General features: G+C 50.5%; 8 protein-coding genes across 8 annotated transcripts; 4 read left to right on the forward strand and 4 right to left on the reverse strand.

Annotated features, from left to right (window-relative positions):
• Nucleotides 1-906: 906 nt before the first annotated feature.
• PV06_07868 (uncharacterized protein) lies at nt 907-2,086 on the forward strand (the record flags this gene model as incomplete). Its single annotated transcript, XM_016409153.1, has 3 exons — nt 907-1,003; nt 1,060-1,781; nt 1,850-2,086. The coding sequence occupies 3 exons, from the start codon at nt 907-909 to the stop codon at nt 2,084-2,086; spliced, it is 1,056 nt and encodes a 351-aa protein (XP_016260907.1).
• A 680-nt stretch (nt 2,087-2,766) lies between these two features.
• PV06_07869 (uncharacterized protein) lies at nt 2,767-4,805 on the forward strand (the record flags this gene model as incomplete). Its single annotated transcript, XM_016409154.1, has 3 exons — nt 2,767-3,257; nt 3,331-4,156; nt 4,212-4,805. 3 exons carry the CDS (start codon nt 2,767-2,769, stop codon nt 4,803-4,805), a joined length of 1,911 nt encoding a protein of 636 aa, XP_016260908.1.
• A 361-nt stretch (nt 4,806-5,166) lies between these two features.
• Nucleotides 5,167-7,019, forward strand: PV06_07870 (uncharacterized protein). The gene has a single exon (XM_016409155.1). The coding sequence runs from the start codon at nt 5,309-5,311 to the stop codon at nt 6,335-6,337; it is 1,029 nt and encodes a 342-aa protein (XP_016260909.1). The 5' UTR covers nt 5,167-5,308; the 3' UTR covers nt 6,338-7,019.
• Nucleotides 6,930-8,118, reverse strand: PV06_07871 (uncharacterized protein; the record flags this gene model as incomplete). Its single annotated transcript, XM_016409156.1, has 3 exons — nt 6,930-7,556; nt 7,676-7,885; nt 7,975-8,118. 3 exons carry the CDS (start codon nt 8,116-8,118, stop codon nt 6,930-6,932), a joined length of 981 nt encoding a protein of 326 aa, XP_016260910.1.
• Nucleotides 8,119-8,248: 130 nt separating this feature from the next.
• On the reverse strand, nt 8,249-9,799 carry PV06_07872 (uncharacterized protein). The gene is made up of 5 exons (XM_016409157.1): nt 9,616-9,799; nt 9,468-9,524; nt 9,208-9,366; nt 9,005-9,105; nt 8,249-8,917 (listed from the first exon to the last, which is right to left on the reverse strand). The coding sequence occupies exons 1-5, from the start codon at nt 9,710-9,712 to the stop codon at nt 8,753-8,755; spliced, it is 579 nt and encodes a 192-aa protein (XP_016260911.1). The 5' UTR covers nt 9,713-9,799; the 3' UTR covers nt 8,249-8,752.
• A 1,329-nt stretch (nt 9,800-11,128) lies between these two features.
• PV06_07873 (uncharacterized protein) lies at nt 11,129-12,658 on the forward strand. Its single transcript, XM_016409158.1, has one exon. It carries the CDS (start codon nt 11,321-11,323, stop codon nt 11,948-11,950), a length of 630 nt encoding a protein of 209 aa, XP_016260912.1. The 5' UTR covers nt 11,129-11,320; the 3' UTR covers nt 11,951-12,658.
• Nucleotides 12,659-12,849: 191 nt separating this feature from the next.
• Nucleotides 12,850-13,200, reverse strand: PV06_07874 (uncharacterized protein; the record flags this gene model as incomplete). Its single annotated transcript, XM_016409159.1, has 1 exon — nt 12,850-13,200. The coding sequence occupies one exon, from the start codon at nt 13,198-13,200 to the stop codon at nt 12,850-12,852; it is 351 nt and encodes a 116-aa protein (XP_016260913.1).
• Nucleotides 13,062-13,401, reverse strand: PV06_07875 (uncharacterized protein; the record flags this gene model as incomplete). Its single annotated transcript, XM_016409160.1, has 2 exons — nt 13,062-13,206; nt 13,271-13,401. 2 exons carry the CDS (start codon nt 13,399-13,401, stop codon nt 13,062-13,064), a joined length of 276 nt encoding a protein of 91 aa, XP_016260914.1.
• Nucleotides 13,402-19,018: the final 5,617 nt, after the last annotated feature.

A 19,018-nucleotide genomic window follows, 5' to 3' on the forward strand; every position in this document is an offset into this window, starting at 1 on the left:
GATAGCAGAAGGCTAAGAGCGTGCATTATTGCTGCATGAGAATGTCAGCCACTGTCACATTCGGGGAACCTTTATGAGAATGATGAAGTCTCCAGCAACGGTCGCATGATGTGCTCCAAGTGGAAATCCGATGAAGATTGACCCACACACTCAATAGCTTCGGTGATCAATGGTGCGTCCCATGTAACCATCGCTCCCGTAAAGGCTTCCATTACAATAGGCTCTGCATTTGTCATGGGACTTGAAGATACGATTGACCGATAGATTCCAGTGATTAAGTGACGAATGCACAGGCACTTATGGTAAGATACGCCCGTCACTTAGCCGTAGAGTGATGCCGAAGCAGCACACATGACAATGACCTGTGCCTGGCAGCTTCAGGACCGGCCCGAGTCGTGTGCCTGGACAAGTCATGGACACGGACCAACCTGAAGCGCCGTGAGTGCGCGGAGGGAGGAGATACTGTTATTATGATGCAAGTCTTTTGGTAGACGTGTACAGACCGACCATAGATGGCGAAGAGCTCGGTGACTGATCAGACATATGAGTTGGGAAAGAGAGGAGTAACAGGTCGGTCGACATGAATGTGGACCACACCAGACTCCTCGTACTCACAGGAAGATAGAGAAGTGAAGCGCGCCTGAATATGGAAGGTTTCCCGAGACACTTACGTTTCTCCTATTCCGAGCGTTGTCTCAGCTCACGCAGGCTGCGCAATTCCAACAACTGCGATGAGGTAACGCAGCCTGCGTCGTTCCCTGTGATTGCTTTCACTTCTATGCTTTCGTTTCTGGCTATCTGGAGGCCATCGTCTTATCTGAGAGATATTTACTTCTAATAATCTTCCCTTATCATTCGCACAGGCACCACTCTCTCGTCTCAGTTGGTGATGTCTACGCAGCAACAATGAATCTCAATATCTTTCGCATCTTGGGCGATGTCTCGCACACGGCCTCAAAATGCATTCTCATCTGGGCTATTCACTCCAATAAGAGCGCTGAAGGTTGGTCCTCCTCGTTGTGAGATTCAAGCATCTACAGCTAACTTGCTATCAACCAGGCGTTTCACTCCTTACACAGATCCTCTATATTGCAGTCTTCTGCACTCGCTATCTAGACCTCTTTTGGGTATCGCCGACTGTATCCTGGTGGAATTTTGTGCTCAAGAATTTCTATATCTGGTCGTCCATATACATCATTGTGTTGATGACCAGGGTGTATGCCAGGACACGCGAGCAAGAGAAGGCCTGGAAATGGGGCGCATACGCAGCCGGCGCATCACTGATTGCGGCACCTTTGATCTCACTGATCTTCAACGGTTGGACACGCAGTACCTTTAGCGAAGTGCTCTGGACATTCTCCATCATTCTCGAATCTGTCTGTGTCCTTCCACAGCTTATCCTCCTGCGCCAAACGACTGTACCAACCGTGATTGACTCGTTCTATTTGGTTACCTTGGGTTCCTACCGAGCATTCTACCTTCTCAACTGGATCTACCGTGCATTTACTCCCTCGAAACCAGATGCAGTTTCGGTTATCTTCGGTATTGTCCAAACGGCATTCTATGTGGACTTTGCGTGGGTATACTGGACGAGACAAAGAGTCAAGCTGAGAGGCGGCGGCGTTGTGGATGCAGAAGATCTGAGAAAAGGATGGCTGGTCAACCGCGTGTTCAAGCAAGGCCAAGAACCGACAGAGGAAGATGAAGCGGAAGCAGGAAATAGAGAGCCAAATGGGAATGTCCAGCCCAAAGTCAATCGCTGGGGCCCACGTGGCATATCCGTAAGTGTCTGCCTTTTATGCTTGAGTGTTGACGGCGATTTGTTGCAGTTTCTAACCACAACTTGCAGATTTCGGCCGACGATACATTGCACGAGCATGATAAGGGAAAGAGAGCCGTAAAGAGCGGTGATAGCGGTGATACTGAAGCAGATCCCATGCTTGCTTCAGGCTCATTCCAACCGGACCCGGAATCATTTGAGTTTGCCGATGATGATGACGACGATGCTCCTCAGCTGGATGACCCTGGCAATAAAGTGCTGAACAGCAACGAAGAATGGCGTGCTAGTTCACCTTCGAACAAGTGATATGTGTACAAATATTTGGGATAGCTCTTGGATGGGTTTGAATCCGTTTTCCCTCGCCATTGGGTGGAGTCCATTTGTTTACTCATCCTACTGAAGACTGGCGAGTCTTTGCTTGGTGGCACCTTGTTCGGCAGCGTTGACTCCGTACTTGGGCAAGAAATTTGGATCGTTTCAAGTCATGAACTCAATATTCAGGAACTGGAAAAAGACTTCGATCGGTTACACGGCAAGGACACAGCCTCTTTTCGGAGTTCAACATGGGAATTTGAGCCCGAACAAAATTTTAATGAAGCAAATTATGCACCATATTCAACGATCCAGAAAAAGCCACGAGTCGGAGAGTCCATGGGATGATGTCAGCAGTATGAGCTTAAAAGACCCTTTAGTGAAATTGAGCCAATGAAATGACTTGGTGGGAGAATCAAGTGGCGCTAGATCGGCGCTAATGCAACAATGATGCGGACTTTAGTGAAAAGGTGCACCGATGCAATCATTTGTATCAATGGATTTACTCCGTACTGCATCAACATATTCATGTGCCCAATGCGCCGCCTATAATAGAACTATGATGGTTGCAATTTTCTCCGACCACGTTTTCCTTCCTCTATCGTCTATCTTTGTCGCAAAAGACTTGGGAGACTTGTGCCACCACGTGTGTCGCCCTCGAATACATTCCCACCATGGCATCTCCTCAGTCTCCAGTCACCGCCCCGCCATCGCCTTCCAGAACCCCATCATCTACAACGTCGACGACCACACCGGAGGGTTACGAAGTGAATCAACGACCCAGCACCGATCCCGAAAAGCAAGCAGAGCTTCAGCAGTATCACCACCCGAGGGAGAAGGTTCCCCATTGGAGACTGGTCGCCAGTCAGTCGCTCATCACAGATGCTGTTGCCAACTACCCATACTCGGGATCCGGCACCGAAGATGACCCTTTTATTGTTGAATTTATCCCGAACGATCCTCGAAATCCCATGGAATTCTCACAGGTCAAGAAGTGGTTTATAACACTCACTGTCGCTTTGGCCACCCTTGCTGTTGCATTTGTGTCTTCTGCATACTCAGGTGGAGCAGAGGAAGTCATCAGAACCTTCGGAGTCAGTCAGGAGGTTTATACTCTTGGTATTTCCTTGTTTGTGCTGGGCTTCGCTATCGGTCCATTACTCTGGTAAGTGACTGTGGTCGGTTGAGGGCCATTATTTTTCATCTTGTGGTCGAGCTCCTGCTAATCCACCCACCAGGGCACCTATGAGTGAGCTTTATGGACGACAAGTTCTCTTTTTCGGTACCTACGCGGTTCTGACCGCTTTCAATGCGGGCGCAGCTGGTGCAAATTCGATGGCAACTCTTATCGTTTTAAGATTCTTCGCTGGCACTTTCGGATCGTCTCCTCTCACAAATGCTGGCGGTGTCATTGCTGATATGTTTCCTTCCAATCAAAGAGGTCTCGGCATGTCCATATTCGCTGCTGCACCCTTTTTGGGTCCAGTCGTTGGACCTATCGTTGGTGGCTTCGTCGGTGAGACGATCGGATGGAGATGGAATGAAGGTGTCATGGCTTGTTTCACAGGGGTCTTGTGGATCTTCGGCACCTTGACCATTCCGGAGACCTATTCGCCCGTCATTCTTTCACGTCGTGCTGCTAAGCTATCCAAGAAGACTGGAAAGGTCTATATCTCGGTATTGGAAAGAAGACAGGGCAAAACGACTCCCAAAGCTGCCTTCCAAAAATCATTGGCTCGGCCATGGGCTTTGTTGTTTCTCGAGCCTATCGTCTTGCTCATCTCCATCTACATGGCAATCATTTACGGAACTCTTTATATGTGTTTTGGAGCCTTTCCAATTGTCTATCAACAGGGACGAGGTTGGTCGGCAGGCATTGGTGGGCTCGCTTTCTTGGGTGTGGCTGTTGGAATGCTGCTCGGCGTTACTTACAGCATCATCGACAACAAACGTTATGCGAGAATCGAAGAGGAACATGATGGCGATGCTCCCCCCGAAGCACGACTACCTCCAGTAATGGTGGGTTCGGTTGCACTTCCGATCGGCCTATTCTGGTTTGCATGGGTAAGATTCGTCAAAATCCCTCTTTGTGATGACTTGACGCTAACATCTTTTATAGACAAATGGGCCTTCTGTTCACTGGATTGTCAGTATAATCGCGACTGCACCGTTCGGCTTCGGCATGGTGTTGGTCTTTTTGGGCTGTATGAATTATCTCATCGACGCGTACACCATTTACGCAGCATCAGTCTTGGCCGCGAACTCGGTACTTCGATCTCTCTTTGGTGCTGCGTTTCCTCTATTCACCTCCCAGATGTATGCAAATCTCGGTATTCATTGGGCGTCATCGATACCTGCATTCCTGGCTCTGGCCTGTACCCCGTTCCCGTTCATCTTTTACAAGTATGGCGAGCCGATTCGGATGAAGTGCAAGTATGCAGCGCAGGCGCATGAGATTATGGCGCAGTTCCGCGAGCAGCAGAAGCATGTCGAGGAAGAAGAACGCGAAGAAGCCGAGGAAGAAGAGGATGAGAAGGCGAGCCAGGCTGGCGATCCTGGTATGAGTCGATTGAGCGCACAAGCGACTCGGAACAGCAGAGCGAGTCAACGAAACATGGGACGAGCCAGCACCCGTGCGTCGCGAAGCGAAGATCGGAGTCGCGTGGACGACTTTGTCAGGGTGTACAGTCATACGAGTCATCACCATTTCTAGACATTTTTGAAAAGAGAGTCAGCATTTTGGGTCGGATTTAATTTGTGTGTCGAGCGTTCTAGCGAGCAATGGTGTACAAAGATTCGGGATGGATGTCCAAAAGCATAGGATGATGATGTTTTGTTCTAGAAGAGTGTAAATCTTAGATATAATCATAGACTTGACATATTATTGTATAGAGTAATTCGAGATCATCGACCTCGTCCTCATATCAACCCTGTGTCGCTTAATACCCATTAGTCAGCATTCGGGCGCCCGCGGGTTCCCTCCTTTATTCACGCTAGTCGGTTTCCGGAATAGTCGTATCATCCTTGACTTCATCAAGCTTCGATACGCCCGTACAACAAGGATGTACAGTGTACGGACACCTGGTGAAGTGGTCGCCTTAATCGTCTATTCATCAGTTCATTGACCAAGTTTGGACAGACCTTTTTGAAAGTACTTAATCACCAATCATCCACTTTACATTGTTAGGAAACCTCTCCTCCTCGATATCTCGGGTCATGCGATCATCGCCAGTTTTAAGACGACTCGTTTCACTTCAATCTCAGATCCCATCATTGTCATCTTCAACATCAACAAGGTCGATAACGAGAATACCTAATCAGACTCGCATCATGGCTCATCAACATCATCAACATCATCATGCCCACCACCACCACCACCAGGCCCCCGCCGCCGCCACCAAGTTCGACATCAACACCTCGTACACCATGAACTCGGGCCACAAGATCTCGGCGTTGGGGTACGGGGTCTACCACACCCCCGCCGCCGACTGCGAGGCGGTGGTCCTGCACGCCTTCAAGACGGGCTACCGACACGTGGACTCGGCCCGGGCGTACCGCAACGAACAGCCGTGCGCCGACGCGATCCGGGCGTCGGGTCTGAAGCGGGAGGAGATCTTCTTCACGAGCAAAGTCCCGCCGAGGGCCATGGGCTACGAGGAGACCAAGAAAGCCATCGAGTCGTCCTTCTTCCAGACGGGCCTCGACTACATCGACCTGTACCTGATCCACGCCCCCTACGGCGGGAAGGAGGCCCGGTGCGGCTCCTGGAGGGCCCTCGCCGAGGCCCAGAAGCAGGGCAGGATCCGCTCCATCGGCGTCTCCAACTACGGCGTCCACCACCTGGACGAGCTCGAGGACTACATAAAGACCTCCGGCGTCGGGGGCACGATCGACGTCGGCCAGTGGGAGATACACCCTTGGTTGCCCCGTAACGACATCGTCGAGTGGGCCAAGGGACGAAACGTCGTGGTCGAGGCCTACTGTCCCATCGTCAGAGGGGAGCGTGCCGAGGAACCGGTCCTCAAGTCCCTGTCCAAGAAGCACGGCAAGACGTGGGCACAGGTCCTGTTACGCTGGAGTTTGCAAAAGGGCTACGTGCCGCTGCCGAAGAGCGTCACCCCGACCAGGATCGAACAGAATGCCGACATTTACGACTTCGAGCTGGACCAGGAAGATATGGAGAGCCTGGACATGCCCAATTCTTATGCCCCTTGTAGTTGGGATCCTACTACCAGCCACGAGTAGGGGGGTTGACCTGATAATGTACACGAGCGATTTCCTAGACGGACCTCCAATATAATTAGGCCGTCTCCGGGCACTCGGCTAAGACTCAGCATTCTAGGCACTCACTGGGCTCCTCACTCTCGGATCGGACAAAGTACGAGTCCACTGACCTGTCACATCTGATGTTATCCAAGGTGTTCAAAGGCATATGTGAATTCAAGTAAACATCTTCCGAGACCCATGATCTGTCTGAGTCTCTTGGATCAAGAAAAAAAAGAGACGAATGAGACTCACGCAAGATGTTCCGAACCCGTCTAGTCTGTCTACTGTACACAGAGAGATAGAAAAGTCTACATGATCATCAGAGACATTCACGAAAAAGACATCCCAGCCGACAACTGGGCAGGCAAGGAGTCGCAGGGTATGGGGGAAAATAAAGTGGCATTCATCATTCATCCAGACGTGTGTGATACTGCATTACCCGAGTCCCAATGTTCAATATCCATATGTCCATATCTCATCCCTCACAATCTCATAGTCTCCACCACTCGTTCCATAACACTGGATCTTTACGAATCAGTCGAGTCTCTCTCGTCTCCACCTCTTACCACCGTCAAGGCATCCCCATCCTCTTTGTCGACCTCTCATTCATGCCCCAGGCGCTACTACTCCCATCGTGAACCGTCGTCCGACGCATGTCCCGTTTGAACTTGCCCTGGAAGGTTCCCTCGCCCGCCCTGTGCATGACGGCCGTATTGTCCCAACAAACCAGGTCCCCGACGTCCCTCCACTCCACGCTCAGCACGTACCTTTCCTGCGTCGCGTGGTCGAGGAGTGCCTCGATCAACTCGGTGCTTTGGGGTTCCGGCACGCGCGTCCCGTCCGGGTGCTCCAGATGGTGAAGGTGGTTGGCAATGTACAGGTTCGTCCTCCCCGAAGGTCCGTGGAGCTGTACGACCTTGTGCCGTCCGAACGGGAACGCCTCCGGGTCCATCGACGCCAAGTACTCGGACTCGGGGCACGCCTTGCGCCGACTGTGCCAGAGGCTGTTGGCGCCGACGTAGTCGTTCTCGACGAGCTCAGCCTTGAGCGCGTCGGGCAACTCGGCAAACGCCGTGCGCGTGTCTGCGAACTCCGTGTTGCCTCCGTGGCCTGGAGGGGGTAACTCGTGCGCCCTCAACAAAGAGTATCCAGCCCGACGGGGGTTGAAGGCAGAGTCGCAGTGGAAAAGGGAGTTTCCCTACCAGACAAAAAAGTCAGAAGTGGTATCAGTCTGTGCTCCGCAACAGCCACGAGTAAATCTTGTTGGTGGTGGGAAATGGGTGTGGTAATAATAAACAAACAAATGCATATCCGTACCCTCCCCATCTGTTCTCTCCTACTACCAATCTGGACTATGGACCCGTCGTCCTCTTGATTCGAGACGTCGAATAATTCGTCAAAGGGAAATCGGTTCTTGCGACCTAGTGTGAGGTACGGCTTCACATCGTCCAATTCGCCAAATAACCGACTAAATGCGACATGTCGCTCATCGTCGAGGCCGGCCTTGCGAAATACTAAAACGCCATACTAAAAAAAAAAATTCCCATACCGGGTCAGTGTCTAGATTGAGATAGGGAAACAACCACCAAGGGACTATAGCACAGTAGCGCACGTACTTTGGCCGACGCATCTAGCACTTCGGCAAACACGTGCGGTTCGACAGGTTTGCTAAAGTCGATGCCCGAGACTTCGGCGCCAAAAGTGGGCGCGAGCTCAGTCACTTGTATGTGTTGGTATTCTGCGGCGGTCGCATGAGGCATTGCGCTGCTTGTAAACTCAGGATCACCATGCAGTCCTGTAATGTGAAGATCAGTTCCACGCAACAGATGTAGTGTATTGAGGAGTTCCGAGGCAAAAGGTCGGGGTTAGGTTTATATTTCTCTTTGTACCATTTCGAGTCAAGGAACACGAGGGCTCGCATATCCGTCCCCTCTCCAGCTTATCTCATCTCCAATTTGAGCATGGAGAAGCCCGTCTTGTGCCGTCAAACCGACGCTTGTGTCAAAATGTAGATTCAGTAGAGCCGGAGCGGTATTCTCTGATTCGAGGTCTGGCCCTTGTGGCTGAAATGCTAGGCCTCGAGAGTTGCCCGCTGATTGATAGGCAATTGCAGGTCCCTAGGTCGAGTCCATTCATTGCAATTTGCGGCTCTATTGCTTGGACACATCGTTGCAATTTTCAAGACGAATCTGTTGCGTTATATATAGTTGTCGTGCGTGCATATGCAAGCCTATACTTGAACAATAAGGCAGGAACAGAAGGGAAAATATGCGAGAGCTCTCGTTGTCACACCACACAATCAATTGTTCTTCAAGGTCTGATTGACTCAAATTCACCTTATGTACAAAACACCCCCAAATATTCTTTTAACGACTTCAGCTGACATCCATCGCCTTATCTGTACCAGTACTCTGGCTTGACGTAGTCAGCCATGGTCTTTGGCTCCTCATAGCCATGGTGGTGGTGATGGTCATGCGGGTCATCTGGGGGTCCAACGTAGTCCATTCTGTAGCAGCTGCCGCACTCGTTGCATCTTTCAAATGGTCGCTTTCGGGAAAGCTGGAGCAAGTCGGTGGGTTAGCAAATCTATTGCAAAGGCCGCGGCAGGTAATGGTCTGAACCAAAACACATCGATTTACAACATACCACAAGCCACTTCACAATGTGAGAATCTGCGGGAGAGCCGGTGCAACCAGCTTGGATTTCGTCACCAGCAGACTTGACGATGATTGGGTCTTCGAAAGTGCCTGAATTAAAAAAACCTGTCAGCTCTTGTGATCCATGCGTCTTTCGTATAGCGATTTGCTGCCACAACAAGGCCAGCGGACTGCTTCGAAGCTTCGACATACCCTTTCTGTCGGATGGAAGTGGTGACATGTCGAAGATATCAATGCCTTGCATCTTTCCGAGAATTTCAAGACGTTCGAGACCGGTAGCTTGTTCGAGATCGGTAGGGACGGTACCAGGTTCAGCTCCAGGGGGGAGAAGATCCTTCTCAGTCTTGATCTCTATAGAGGAGCAAAAATCAGCATTGATGTTCCTTTTGCAGCATCCCTGCACAGTTCCTGGTTGAGGAAGCTGGCTGCAGGTCATTTTCGGAAAGACGAACCTTCGAATGGCAGCAGCTTGCCTTCCGGATCACCTGGCTTTGGGTCCCATTTCGAGCCTGCTCATATTCCATCGTTAGCACACATCCATTCGTCTTTATCCCGCTCCAAAAAGTGCTGTCTCGGAGCTTGAAGGATCAGTTGACATACGACGAGCTGCGACAGTCGCGAAGGATCGTGGGGCGACGCGGGCGGAACTGAGAGGGACACGGCGAGCCAGCGAGAAGGCTGCGCGTGCTACCGACATGGTGAATGGATTCGAGGTGGAGTGGAGTGGGATGAAGTTGTTGCAAAGAAGCAAAAGACCTTGTGGAAAGCAGGAGGTGGTTTGGTCAAAGACGCAGTTTAGAAAGATTATTGATGATTGGCCACTGCGAAGCTGAGAGCTCAAGGTCTTGGCAGCCCAGAGTGGTCTGACCTCAACATCCAGCCTTGCAACAACATCACTCCACGGCGAGGCTGTGAAACATGAGCAGGACTTGAATGCGACGATTGCAAACAGTATCAAGGGCCAGTTCGAGCAGACTTGTCAGTGGTGAGCCTTTGCTTTCACGGTCGATGTGCACAAGAAAGGCCGAAACCAAGTACCGAGTCAGACTCGATGCTGAATCGATACTCAAGAAATAAAATGCCTGCCCTGGAGATTGATCTGCAACGACGGACGTTTGTATTGATGCTTGTCTACAGTTAGATGCTGGCATCCAAGGGACTTGCAACACTTGGTTGCTCCCCAGGTGCCCTACTGAGACATCTAGTCACCGACAACGGATTGAACCACTCACATTCACTAAACTATCTAGATGTAAGACACCCGGAAATGACTGACACACCACAGAATATGGCGAAGTTCAAGACCGCAAAAGAAAACGGGAAAAAAAGAAGAAGAAAAAATCCATCAAATGACAAAAACTCCTCCCATGTCCCTCCCGAAGGAGAAGACATGGGATTAGAAAACCAGGCGAACTGATTTTTGAAGCGGTCAACGCCGGGTTTGAATCCATGACCAAATCACCACTCTCTGGCATTACTTTGATCGCCGCTATGATCCTGTCCAAGTCCCGTTACAGGGGGTGAGAACGAATTAGGAAGATACTTGTAGAGCTTCTACGCCTCCAGACCTGCGCTTGACAGTCACTACCACCGTCCTAGAAAGAGGCCAGATACTGGAAGGAGTGATGGCATGGATTCTTGCCCATTGTTGAACAAAATTTGAGGAATTAAAAACATAAACCCTGAATTAATGGATCTCGCGCAAAGGTTGTTCCGGAGCGAGTTCACTGCACACAGTTGTATGCTGAAGATTGATACGGGCTACAAGATCGCCTCACTCCTGCTGACAAAACGAAACAGTCCCCAAGTCGTATTGACGACTTTGAGCGCCAGAGGCGGTTTGAAGGTTCGGCTGCGCTCATATACCATCTACATACGAGTACTAATCTCCAACACTGAATTGTGATACACTGATTAGTTCTCAAAAATGTCCTGTATACGCCCTGGTAGGTATTGCTATCTTGATCTTGTAGTTGTATTTCAAATTCTTCAGCCTCGCTTATGTAACTTGGAAATTTCTAGACAGCCTCGTTTTGCCCCAGTCACATGACACGTCGCGTACCAAGTGATTTTCGCCTTCTCACGCTAATACTTCGTTCGCTCGCAGTCGATAAAAGCATCTTCTTCTACGGAGTACATAGTCCACTCCTCTTGCCACCACTCTCTCCGCCCACAGCAGAAACGACGCATTTATTGATTCAATCCTTCAGCAGATCTCAGAAACTGCTACTTTTGTGAACATACACACCAACACACACCTCTCACACTCCATTTCGAAAACCGTCTACCAGCCTATCATTCAGCCATGGCCAACTACCTAGCCTCCATCTTCGGCACGGAGCAAGACAAGGTCAACTGCTCGTTCTACTACAAGATCGGCGCGTGCCGGCACGGCGACCGGTGCTCGCGAAAACACGTCAAACCCTCATACTCGCAGACGATCCTCATGCCGAACCTGTACCAGAACCCGGCGTACGACCCGAAGAACAAGATGAACCCGTCACAGCTCCAGAACCACTTTGACGCCTTCTACGAGGACCTGTGGTGCGAGATGTGCAAGTACGGCGAGATCGAGGAGGTGGTCGTGTGCGACAACAACAACGACCACCTGATCGGCAACGTCTACGCCCGCTTCAAGTACGAGGACAGCGCCCAGGCCGCCTGCGACGCCCTCAACGGCCGGTGGTACGCCGCGCGCCCCGTCTACTGCGAACTCAGCCCCGTCACCGACTTTAGAGAGGCTTGCTGTAGACTCAACTCCGGCGAGGGATGCGTCAGAGGAGGGTTTTGCAACTTCATCCACCGTAAAGAACCTAGCGCCGAACTCGACCGAGAACTCGAACTCAGCACCAAGAAATGGTTGAAGGAGAGAGGTCGGGACGAACGAAGCGTCACCAGAAGCCCGTCCCCGGAACCCACGAGGAAGAGATATTGAGTGCCCGCGGTCAGCCCGAAAAAAAAAACCCATTGGTATGGATAGGACTTCAGAGCGAGAGGAAGAAAAATAAAATTGGTCTCTGTGATACTCGAAAGGTCAGGACTCTCGACTAGAGATACAGCCTCACAACAACTTCTCGAAAGATGCGTACCACTCAACTATCTAAATACCCTGCGCGGGAACGGGATCGAATACGGATGGAACGCGACCTCTCAAGAAGATCAAAAGGATAAGAATCCTGCGTATTCGGTCCGACGTGAAAAGTTGTTTTCTGAAGTTTTGTTCTCCGGCAACTAAAGGCATCGCGCATCTGAAGAGTGGGCAAAACTCACAGGATGTGAAGACATCAGTGGCCACCTTAACCTGGGGTGGGTTGATCAACTTGTGCGCACCGATCCCAGTCCCGAAGATCCAAGGGACTCGCACGTGAGAACACGCAACACGTGGCAAGTCTGTGGTATTGTCAAGTGTACTTCGTGTTTTGCACGTTGGCCACAACATGAGGTCTCCTTATCACCTGAGATTTGAGATGGGGATGCCCTGCCCCGTCCGATAGGGACATCATTCGATTCGCTTGTAGGCAAGAGATTTAGATAGCACTTGAGAATGCATCTTGATCAATCCTATCTCTTTCACTATTAGTTTCTTTTCAAAACCCGAGCATTAGGTTGTCTATAGCACCCAAGGGGACCGAGATAATATTTGAATAATAACCATCTATGTCTATTATCGGCCATCTATCGTGGGCCGGTGTAGTAACGTGTTTCGCGTCATGTCGTGATACAATTCCACCTTCTTGCACGCTGGTGGTCTTTTGCTTGCCTCTGTCCATCCTTCTCATCCTCTGCCTCGACCTCAACTCTGACCTTCAACAGCGAAGGGATTTTCCCACGAGCTCAACACGCAAGAGTGTTCAATATGATGCGTGCAGTATATTCATGTTGAGCGAACCTTTGTTGATTTGGAAAAAACAATACAATTCCCATGAAACCTTCAGTCGTGGATTTGTTCACTTGGAGAACAGAATATTCGATTTGTAAGGCGGCCGCTGGTGTGAGAATCTGTGCTCGGAAGGCATCCTGAATCCAGATCGAATTGATCGAGCTGGCTAGTTTTTGAACGGACCGACATTCAAAAACCATAACACGACCAGGACGACGGCGGCAATAACAATAAGGAAACTCAGAGCTATTAACCAGCCTACGATTCTCGTTCTTCTTTGCTTCTTTCGATTTCGTTCGAGCCATGTGGCACTGTCATGAATCGTTAGTCCTTGCTCTCCATGCTTCCCGGTCCAATATTTCGCCTGCCACGTACGTATGTTTTAATCCGCCGTTGGACGATGAAGTAGATGTAGACCTCGAGTCAGACATGTTCCCCTTCTCTTCATCCATGTGTACCGCCATCGAAAATCGGCGCCAGAAGGCCGGGTCGCGGACACCTGCCATGATTGATATGGTCCGCCCCCAGCGTGGTGAGTTTGTCGGTTTGTTTGATTTTTCCCTTTTGCCTTTTTGGTCGAAAAGATTCGAGGAGTTCTTTAGGAGGCGGGAAGTCGTCGCCAGAGGCGTTTAATTCAGGTCTGGTATGTTTTTCGTGCTTTGGCTTTCGCTGCTGAAAACAAAACAGGCACAAAACTAATCTTTCTCAAAAAAACGAGCGGACGATACTGAGGCACGAAACGAGTGAGTGCAACAGATCTCGGAAACCAAAAAAGCAAAAGAAAGACAAACGACAAGGGGAGTATGTAGCAAGAGCAACTCGGATCACATCCTTGGAAAGCAAGAAGAAAGAACAATTCAAGGAACAAAAAGGCAGGAAGTAACAACAGTGTTACATGTCCAGGAACCAGGGAGGATCCCATGGATTCGTTTTCTAATTAGCTTACCGTAACGAAACTCTTATCCAAGAGCCTCAATCAACAATTCGAAACCCACATGCTTTCCCAGGTCGTGTTTGTGCGTACCTCGCAAAAAGCTGATTTCCATCGACCCAGGCCCTTCCATGTGACAAGGTTTTGGACAAGGCGATTTTGGAAACAGTGGGCGTCGGGATAAACAATCTCATCGACGCCAATCAACACGGACAACATCCGCGATTGGCCAGGGTTATCGTCTCCAAAGGCCTCTCTTCGAGTAAATGTCACTGCACCGGGAGGCTTGCCTATCTCGTAGATGGGATCCAATGGTGAGCTAGCAACTCGAGGTGATAAGGTGAGTGGATGTCGACAGAGAGCAAAACGAGAGACAGGAGTTGCTGGGCCAGGGACATGCTTGGGTCAAGGTGGAGTTGTTGGCGAAATTGCCATTATGCAGAGTTCGGCCACTTTTAATCACCGGCGAAAGAGTGAGAAAAAGGAGGGAATTAATTGGCCCAAGGCTGTGGCTGAGCCTCGTCACGTGCGAAATGTCAAACGTCGCTCTACAGTCCTACTGTACGCTGGGACATACTCCACAGAAACTCGAACGAATAGTCCACGCGATGAACTCATTCGGGCATTTTGTTTACGCGGTCTGTTTTGCGTTTCAAGATGATGTTGTACAGTACCGGGCAGGGGGCTTCGACTCATATGTAAGTTATATTAGGTGGTCAAGAGCTACACGTATCAAGCCCGGGGCAAGGAACCCCTCTACATTTTGTCCGTGTACGTCTGCATAATTCGAGAATAATTGAGTTCGTCCACCACTGGCTACGGCATCCAGTACGATCTTGCAGTCTTTCCTTAGGCCTTGTCAAGCTCTGGAGCTTTGACATGTTCCACTGTGGCTTCCACCTTCTCAGTCATCAAGTCCTTCACACCCTTCAGGAACCAGATTGCCACCAAGGCCAGGACAACGAAGGGGATGATACTCGCCCATGCAAGTCGGTATGCGTGAGCATACTCCCAGTGGCTTGCATCCATGGTCGTGTCCAGGATGGTGCTGTTCAAGCCTTTGACTTCTCCAAACCCAGCACCAGTGGCTAGAGCTTGGAACAACGCTGGTAGGGAAGATTGAGGTAAGCCAGCCTGTACAGCTGCATTGCCAACCTTGGTGTCATAGGACTTCAATTTGCCATTGATGATGGCATCCAATACGGCAGATCCAAACGCTCCTCCAATTGCTCGAGCAGAAAACCCGAGACCAGTGGCCGTGGACAGGAAGGCGTGTGGTGCAGTGAACTGGATCAGGGCCACGATAAGAGTCAATGGCCCAGACTGACCGATACCCGAAAGCACGTTGAAACCAATCTGTGCCTTGTTCATGTTCGGAGTGATGACCGCATAACAAATTGTTCTGTTCTTGATTAGCGGCAATTTTCCATTTGTCCCAACATTCTTTGGACTTACACAGCTAGGAAGATGATAAACGTCAAGATCAATGGAGATTTCAGATCCTTGTATTTTGTGGCGTACAAACTTGAGATCACGTCAGTCATGGTTGTGTACCCAAAGTCAATGGCAATGCTTACGTGATTGGGATCGAAACAAATAGGGTGACCAAGTTGTAGGACAATTGCCTGATGGAGATCTTCCAGGCATTGGTTTGGAACCCGAGATTCAGCACGATTTGAGGCGTCACGCTGTTCACAGCACTGTAGAAGAGCCAACCCTCGACCGCGAATGCGAAGACAGACAGTGCGAAGTTCGGCGAACCCTTAAAGAAGACGTGGGCAACCAAACCATCAGATCGACCCTTCCATTCTGTTGAGATCAGTTAGTCTGTCGCGCTGTGCGAGTACCGAGGAAGGAATGGAGGCCACCCACCATAAATGCAGAACAATGCGAGGAAGCCGAAACCAATGCCCAAAGGCGCTGCCACATGGGCATCCGACCAAGCATATGCACCGCCTGCCCAATCCAAGGCCAAGAGAAGCAGGGTACATGCGGCGATGAAAAGGAAAGATCCAATAGGATCACAAGCCCAGGCAAGTTGTTTGAAGGACATCTTCGGGTAGTCCGAACGACGGACGGGGTGGTAGAAGAGAAGCAATCCCACACAAGTGGCCAAATGGAAGGCCGCTTGCATCCAGAAGATGTCACGCCAACCGGACGGACTGGCATTTGTGACTCCTCCTGACCCAAGGGTTCCAACACTACACGCGTAGTTAGCAGTCGTGTTCTGGGAGAGGGAGTCTGGTAGCATACAGTCCACCAACAGCACCTCCGAGGAAAGCGAAGCCATTAGCCAGAGCTCTGTACTTCAGAGGTAGCACTTCACTGGGAATGGCTTGGACGATGGAGATGGTGCTCAAGGTCACGCCAATGAGTATACCACCGCCAATCAACATGGACATGGAAGTAGCTTTTGCTGATACAACGGCACCAACAAATGCAATCAATGGAGGAATCGAAGCAAGGTACTTTCGGTCCAGGACATCACTGAGTCGACCGACGATTGGTGAAAGCACGCTTTGCATCAGCAGAGGTCCCTCTGTTGATCCTGGTTAGCAACAGAAGACGAGGTAAGTATGATGCTGGTACGAACGAATGATCCATCCAGCGATTGAGCCATCACCAAGATCTCGGATGATGAACGCGATGACCGATCCTGCAGCGACGACAACAAAGACCTGTGCCATGATGGCGAAACAGGTGACAAAAACAACCAGCCATGATCGCCAGCTCAAGTTGATATGTTCAGCCTCATTGAGTTCCTGAATGTGTTCCATGGGAGCCTCAAACTCGGTGGCGTGGGCGCGTTGTTGCCGTGCTGGAGCATTTTCAATGACCTCTGTGGTCTCATTGAGCTCTTTCTCGGCCGTCATGATGGCGGTGCCAGGTATCAGGCGACGAAATGATGTCGGAGGTCAAGCAGAGGCACAAAGAAGAAGAAATTTTGATGAGGGAACTGGCTCGTTTGCCTCACATGGATCCCTAGTGGGATATATAGAGCCCCGAGGTATCAATGCAGGGCGAGCCGCACCAACACTAGTCCACCCCGGCAGTTGATCTATCCTCCCATATCGGGTGAATCCCGCGGGAGGCCTATTCTCTAAGCGACAAAATCCTGGAGAGCATGTCGGTGGAGTTGGCGAGCACAACCAATCTGCTGATTCGTCTGGGGTAGCCCGAGGCAGCAAATTTGTCAAATTTACACGGCACGTGGCTTTTTTGTTCGGGTCTCGACTGAAGGAACACAGCCGCCTCGAAGGTATTCCCTGTAATGTGATGCCGAAGGGGTCTACAGAGTAAGATAGTGGGACTTGAATCAAGTGGGAGAATCCCAGAGTTCGGGGGAGGGAACAAGGCGCCGGTGGCATTTTGCGGAGAATGCCTGTACAGAAGAGACAGTCCAATCACGAGGAAGATGATGAGGTAATCTTGACATCTAGACTGAGGGCGCTCCCTCACAGCATCTCACATCACAACAGCAGTCTAACTGACGAGAATAAGTGACACGAGGGATTAGGAACCATGCTAGATACCTCAGGTAGGTATCTAGCGCCCCACAGGGGCCATGCAGAATCGAGGGCGTTCCTTTTCGCACCCCAGACAATGACTTCGGGGCCGACTGGCCCTTCGACTGGCGCAAACGATAACCTCGAGCCCGACTACCCCCTCGGCAACTTTGCCAAAAGAACGCAACGTCAATGATGATTCCATGACACTACCTATCCAAGTGAATGGATAGAGACATATCGGCCTGGGGGCGTCATTCTGTCAATTTGGGAGACAGTTTCAAGAGTGTATAGTACCAGAGCATCCGTAAACTGGGCCACGGCTCATTTTCAACTGTCTGGTTAGCCAGAGACACAATGTCGGTGACGACCGATCATTTCTACAGCTAGAGAGCACTGACTCCAATGTTTTGTTGCGAGAACTCACGCTACGTGGCATTGAAGGTGATGGGGGCTCTGGAATCTTCAACCGAGACGTCAATGCGAGAGCCAATCAACGAGCGCTGCCCACACGATCCCCTGAGCCAATCCATCGTGACCAATTTGGATTCATTTCAACACTTGGGACCCAACGGAGCTCATCATTGCATAGTATCTGAGCCCAATGTGGGACTTAGACCGCCGTGCCAAGAAGTAGCCTGTTATACTCTGTAATAGTCCAGTCAAAGACGTTGTCGTGTTCGGACCCCTGTCGTCGGAAGAGCTTAGCGAACAATTGTTGATTGTACCGATGGTCTGGTTCGCCTGTATCCCGCGGGCCCCTGATATAATGAACATGCTCTGCGAATTCGACTGGAAGGTCAGCACAAAGGTCTCCGGCAGTAATGGGCTTCTTTTATTGCAAAACAAGCAGATATTTGGCGTCGCCCCTTCCGGCCTATGCCCGGGAGAGATTTTTTCGGGCTTAATGTCTCGGTGAAGGTATGAAGACGTTGAAGGAGTTGGTTTAGCCAGCATTCAGGGTCGCCTTCAGAGAGATGGAACTGCCACATAATCCAAACAGGTCCTCTAGATTGGCCCCAAGATGGTTCAAAAACCATGGCATTGAAATCGCCTATCTGCCCTTGCCAGAAGACTCGCGGGAAGCCGACTTGACCACCTAATCCCTCGTAGTCGTCCAACTTCCTCGACAAGGAGAGGCTGTTATGTACCGGTGTCTGGCTGTCAGCTTCGTCGACATCTGGATCTCATTTCCTGAGAGTCTTGTCAAGTAGACGCTCCAGTTTACCGAAGCGTGACACGATTGAAGCCTTGAGCTCAGCAACAATTGGACCAAATCCAAAGTCCTTTGCAGTCTCTTTTGCAGTCCGCAGGGGTAAAGACAGCACTGGATGGTATAGGTTATACCCGATGGTCATATCTCAATCATTTGCTTAAGTGCGTTCAAAACGTCCACATCCTGAGGATGGATCGTGTAAGGGAGGACCTGCTCAAAAGTTTCGGCCAAGTCATGCAGCAGGCGGTGGCGTGCCCTGATCTTATCCTGCTCCGGGAATGCCACCTGTTGATCTCCGACATTCTTCTTCAATTCACTTGCGAGGTAGAACGCACAGCCCAGACAGATGTGCATGATGATCCATAGACGGCTAGCCTGGTAGTCTGCTTTCCGTAAAGACATGAATCGACGAAGAATTGTCTCACAACGGCTCGTACATGCCATGCTCTGGGCCTCGGTAGCTTCTGGTG

This window comes from Exophiala oligosperma (assembly GCF_000835515.1).
Source record: "Exophiala oligosperma strain CBS 72588 unplaced genomic scaffold supercont1.7, whole genome shotgun sequence".
Lineage (NCBI taxonomy): Eukaryota > Fungi > Ascomycota > Eurotiomycetes > Chaetothyriales > Herpotrichiellaceae > Exophiala > Exophiala oligosperma.

Excerpts from the sequence above, each read along its gene's own strand:
- PV06_07870 (XM_016409155.1), top strand. The coding sequence starts at position 5,309 with ATGCGATCATCGCCAGTTTTAAGACGACTCGTTTCACTTCAATCTCAG.
- PV06_07872 (XM_016409157.1), bottom strand. The coding sequence starts at position 9,712 with ATGTCGGTAGCACGCGCAGCCTTCTCGCTGGCTCGCCGTGTCCCTCTC. Across the intron at positions 9,106-9,207 it reads ACTTCCATCCGACAGAAAGG|GCACTTTCGAAGACCCAATC; the intron begins GTATGTCGAAGC and ends TTTTTAATTCAG. Across the intron at positions 8,918-9,004 it reads ACATTGTGAAGTGGCTTGTG|CTTTCCCGAAAGCGACCATT; the intron begins GTATGTTGTAAA and ends GACTTGCTCCAG.
- PV06_07873 (XM_016409158.1), top strand. The coding sequence starts at position 11,321 with ATGGCCAACTACCTAGCCTCCATCTTCGGCACGGAGCAAGACAAGGTC.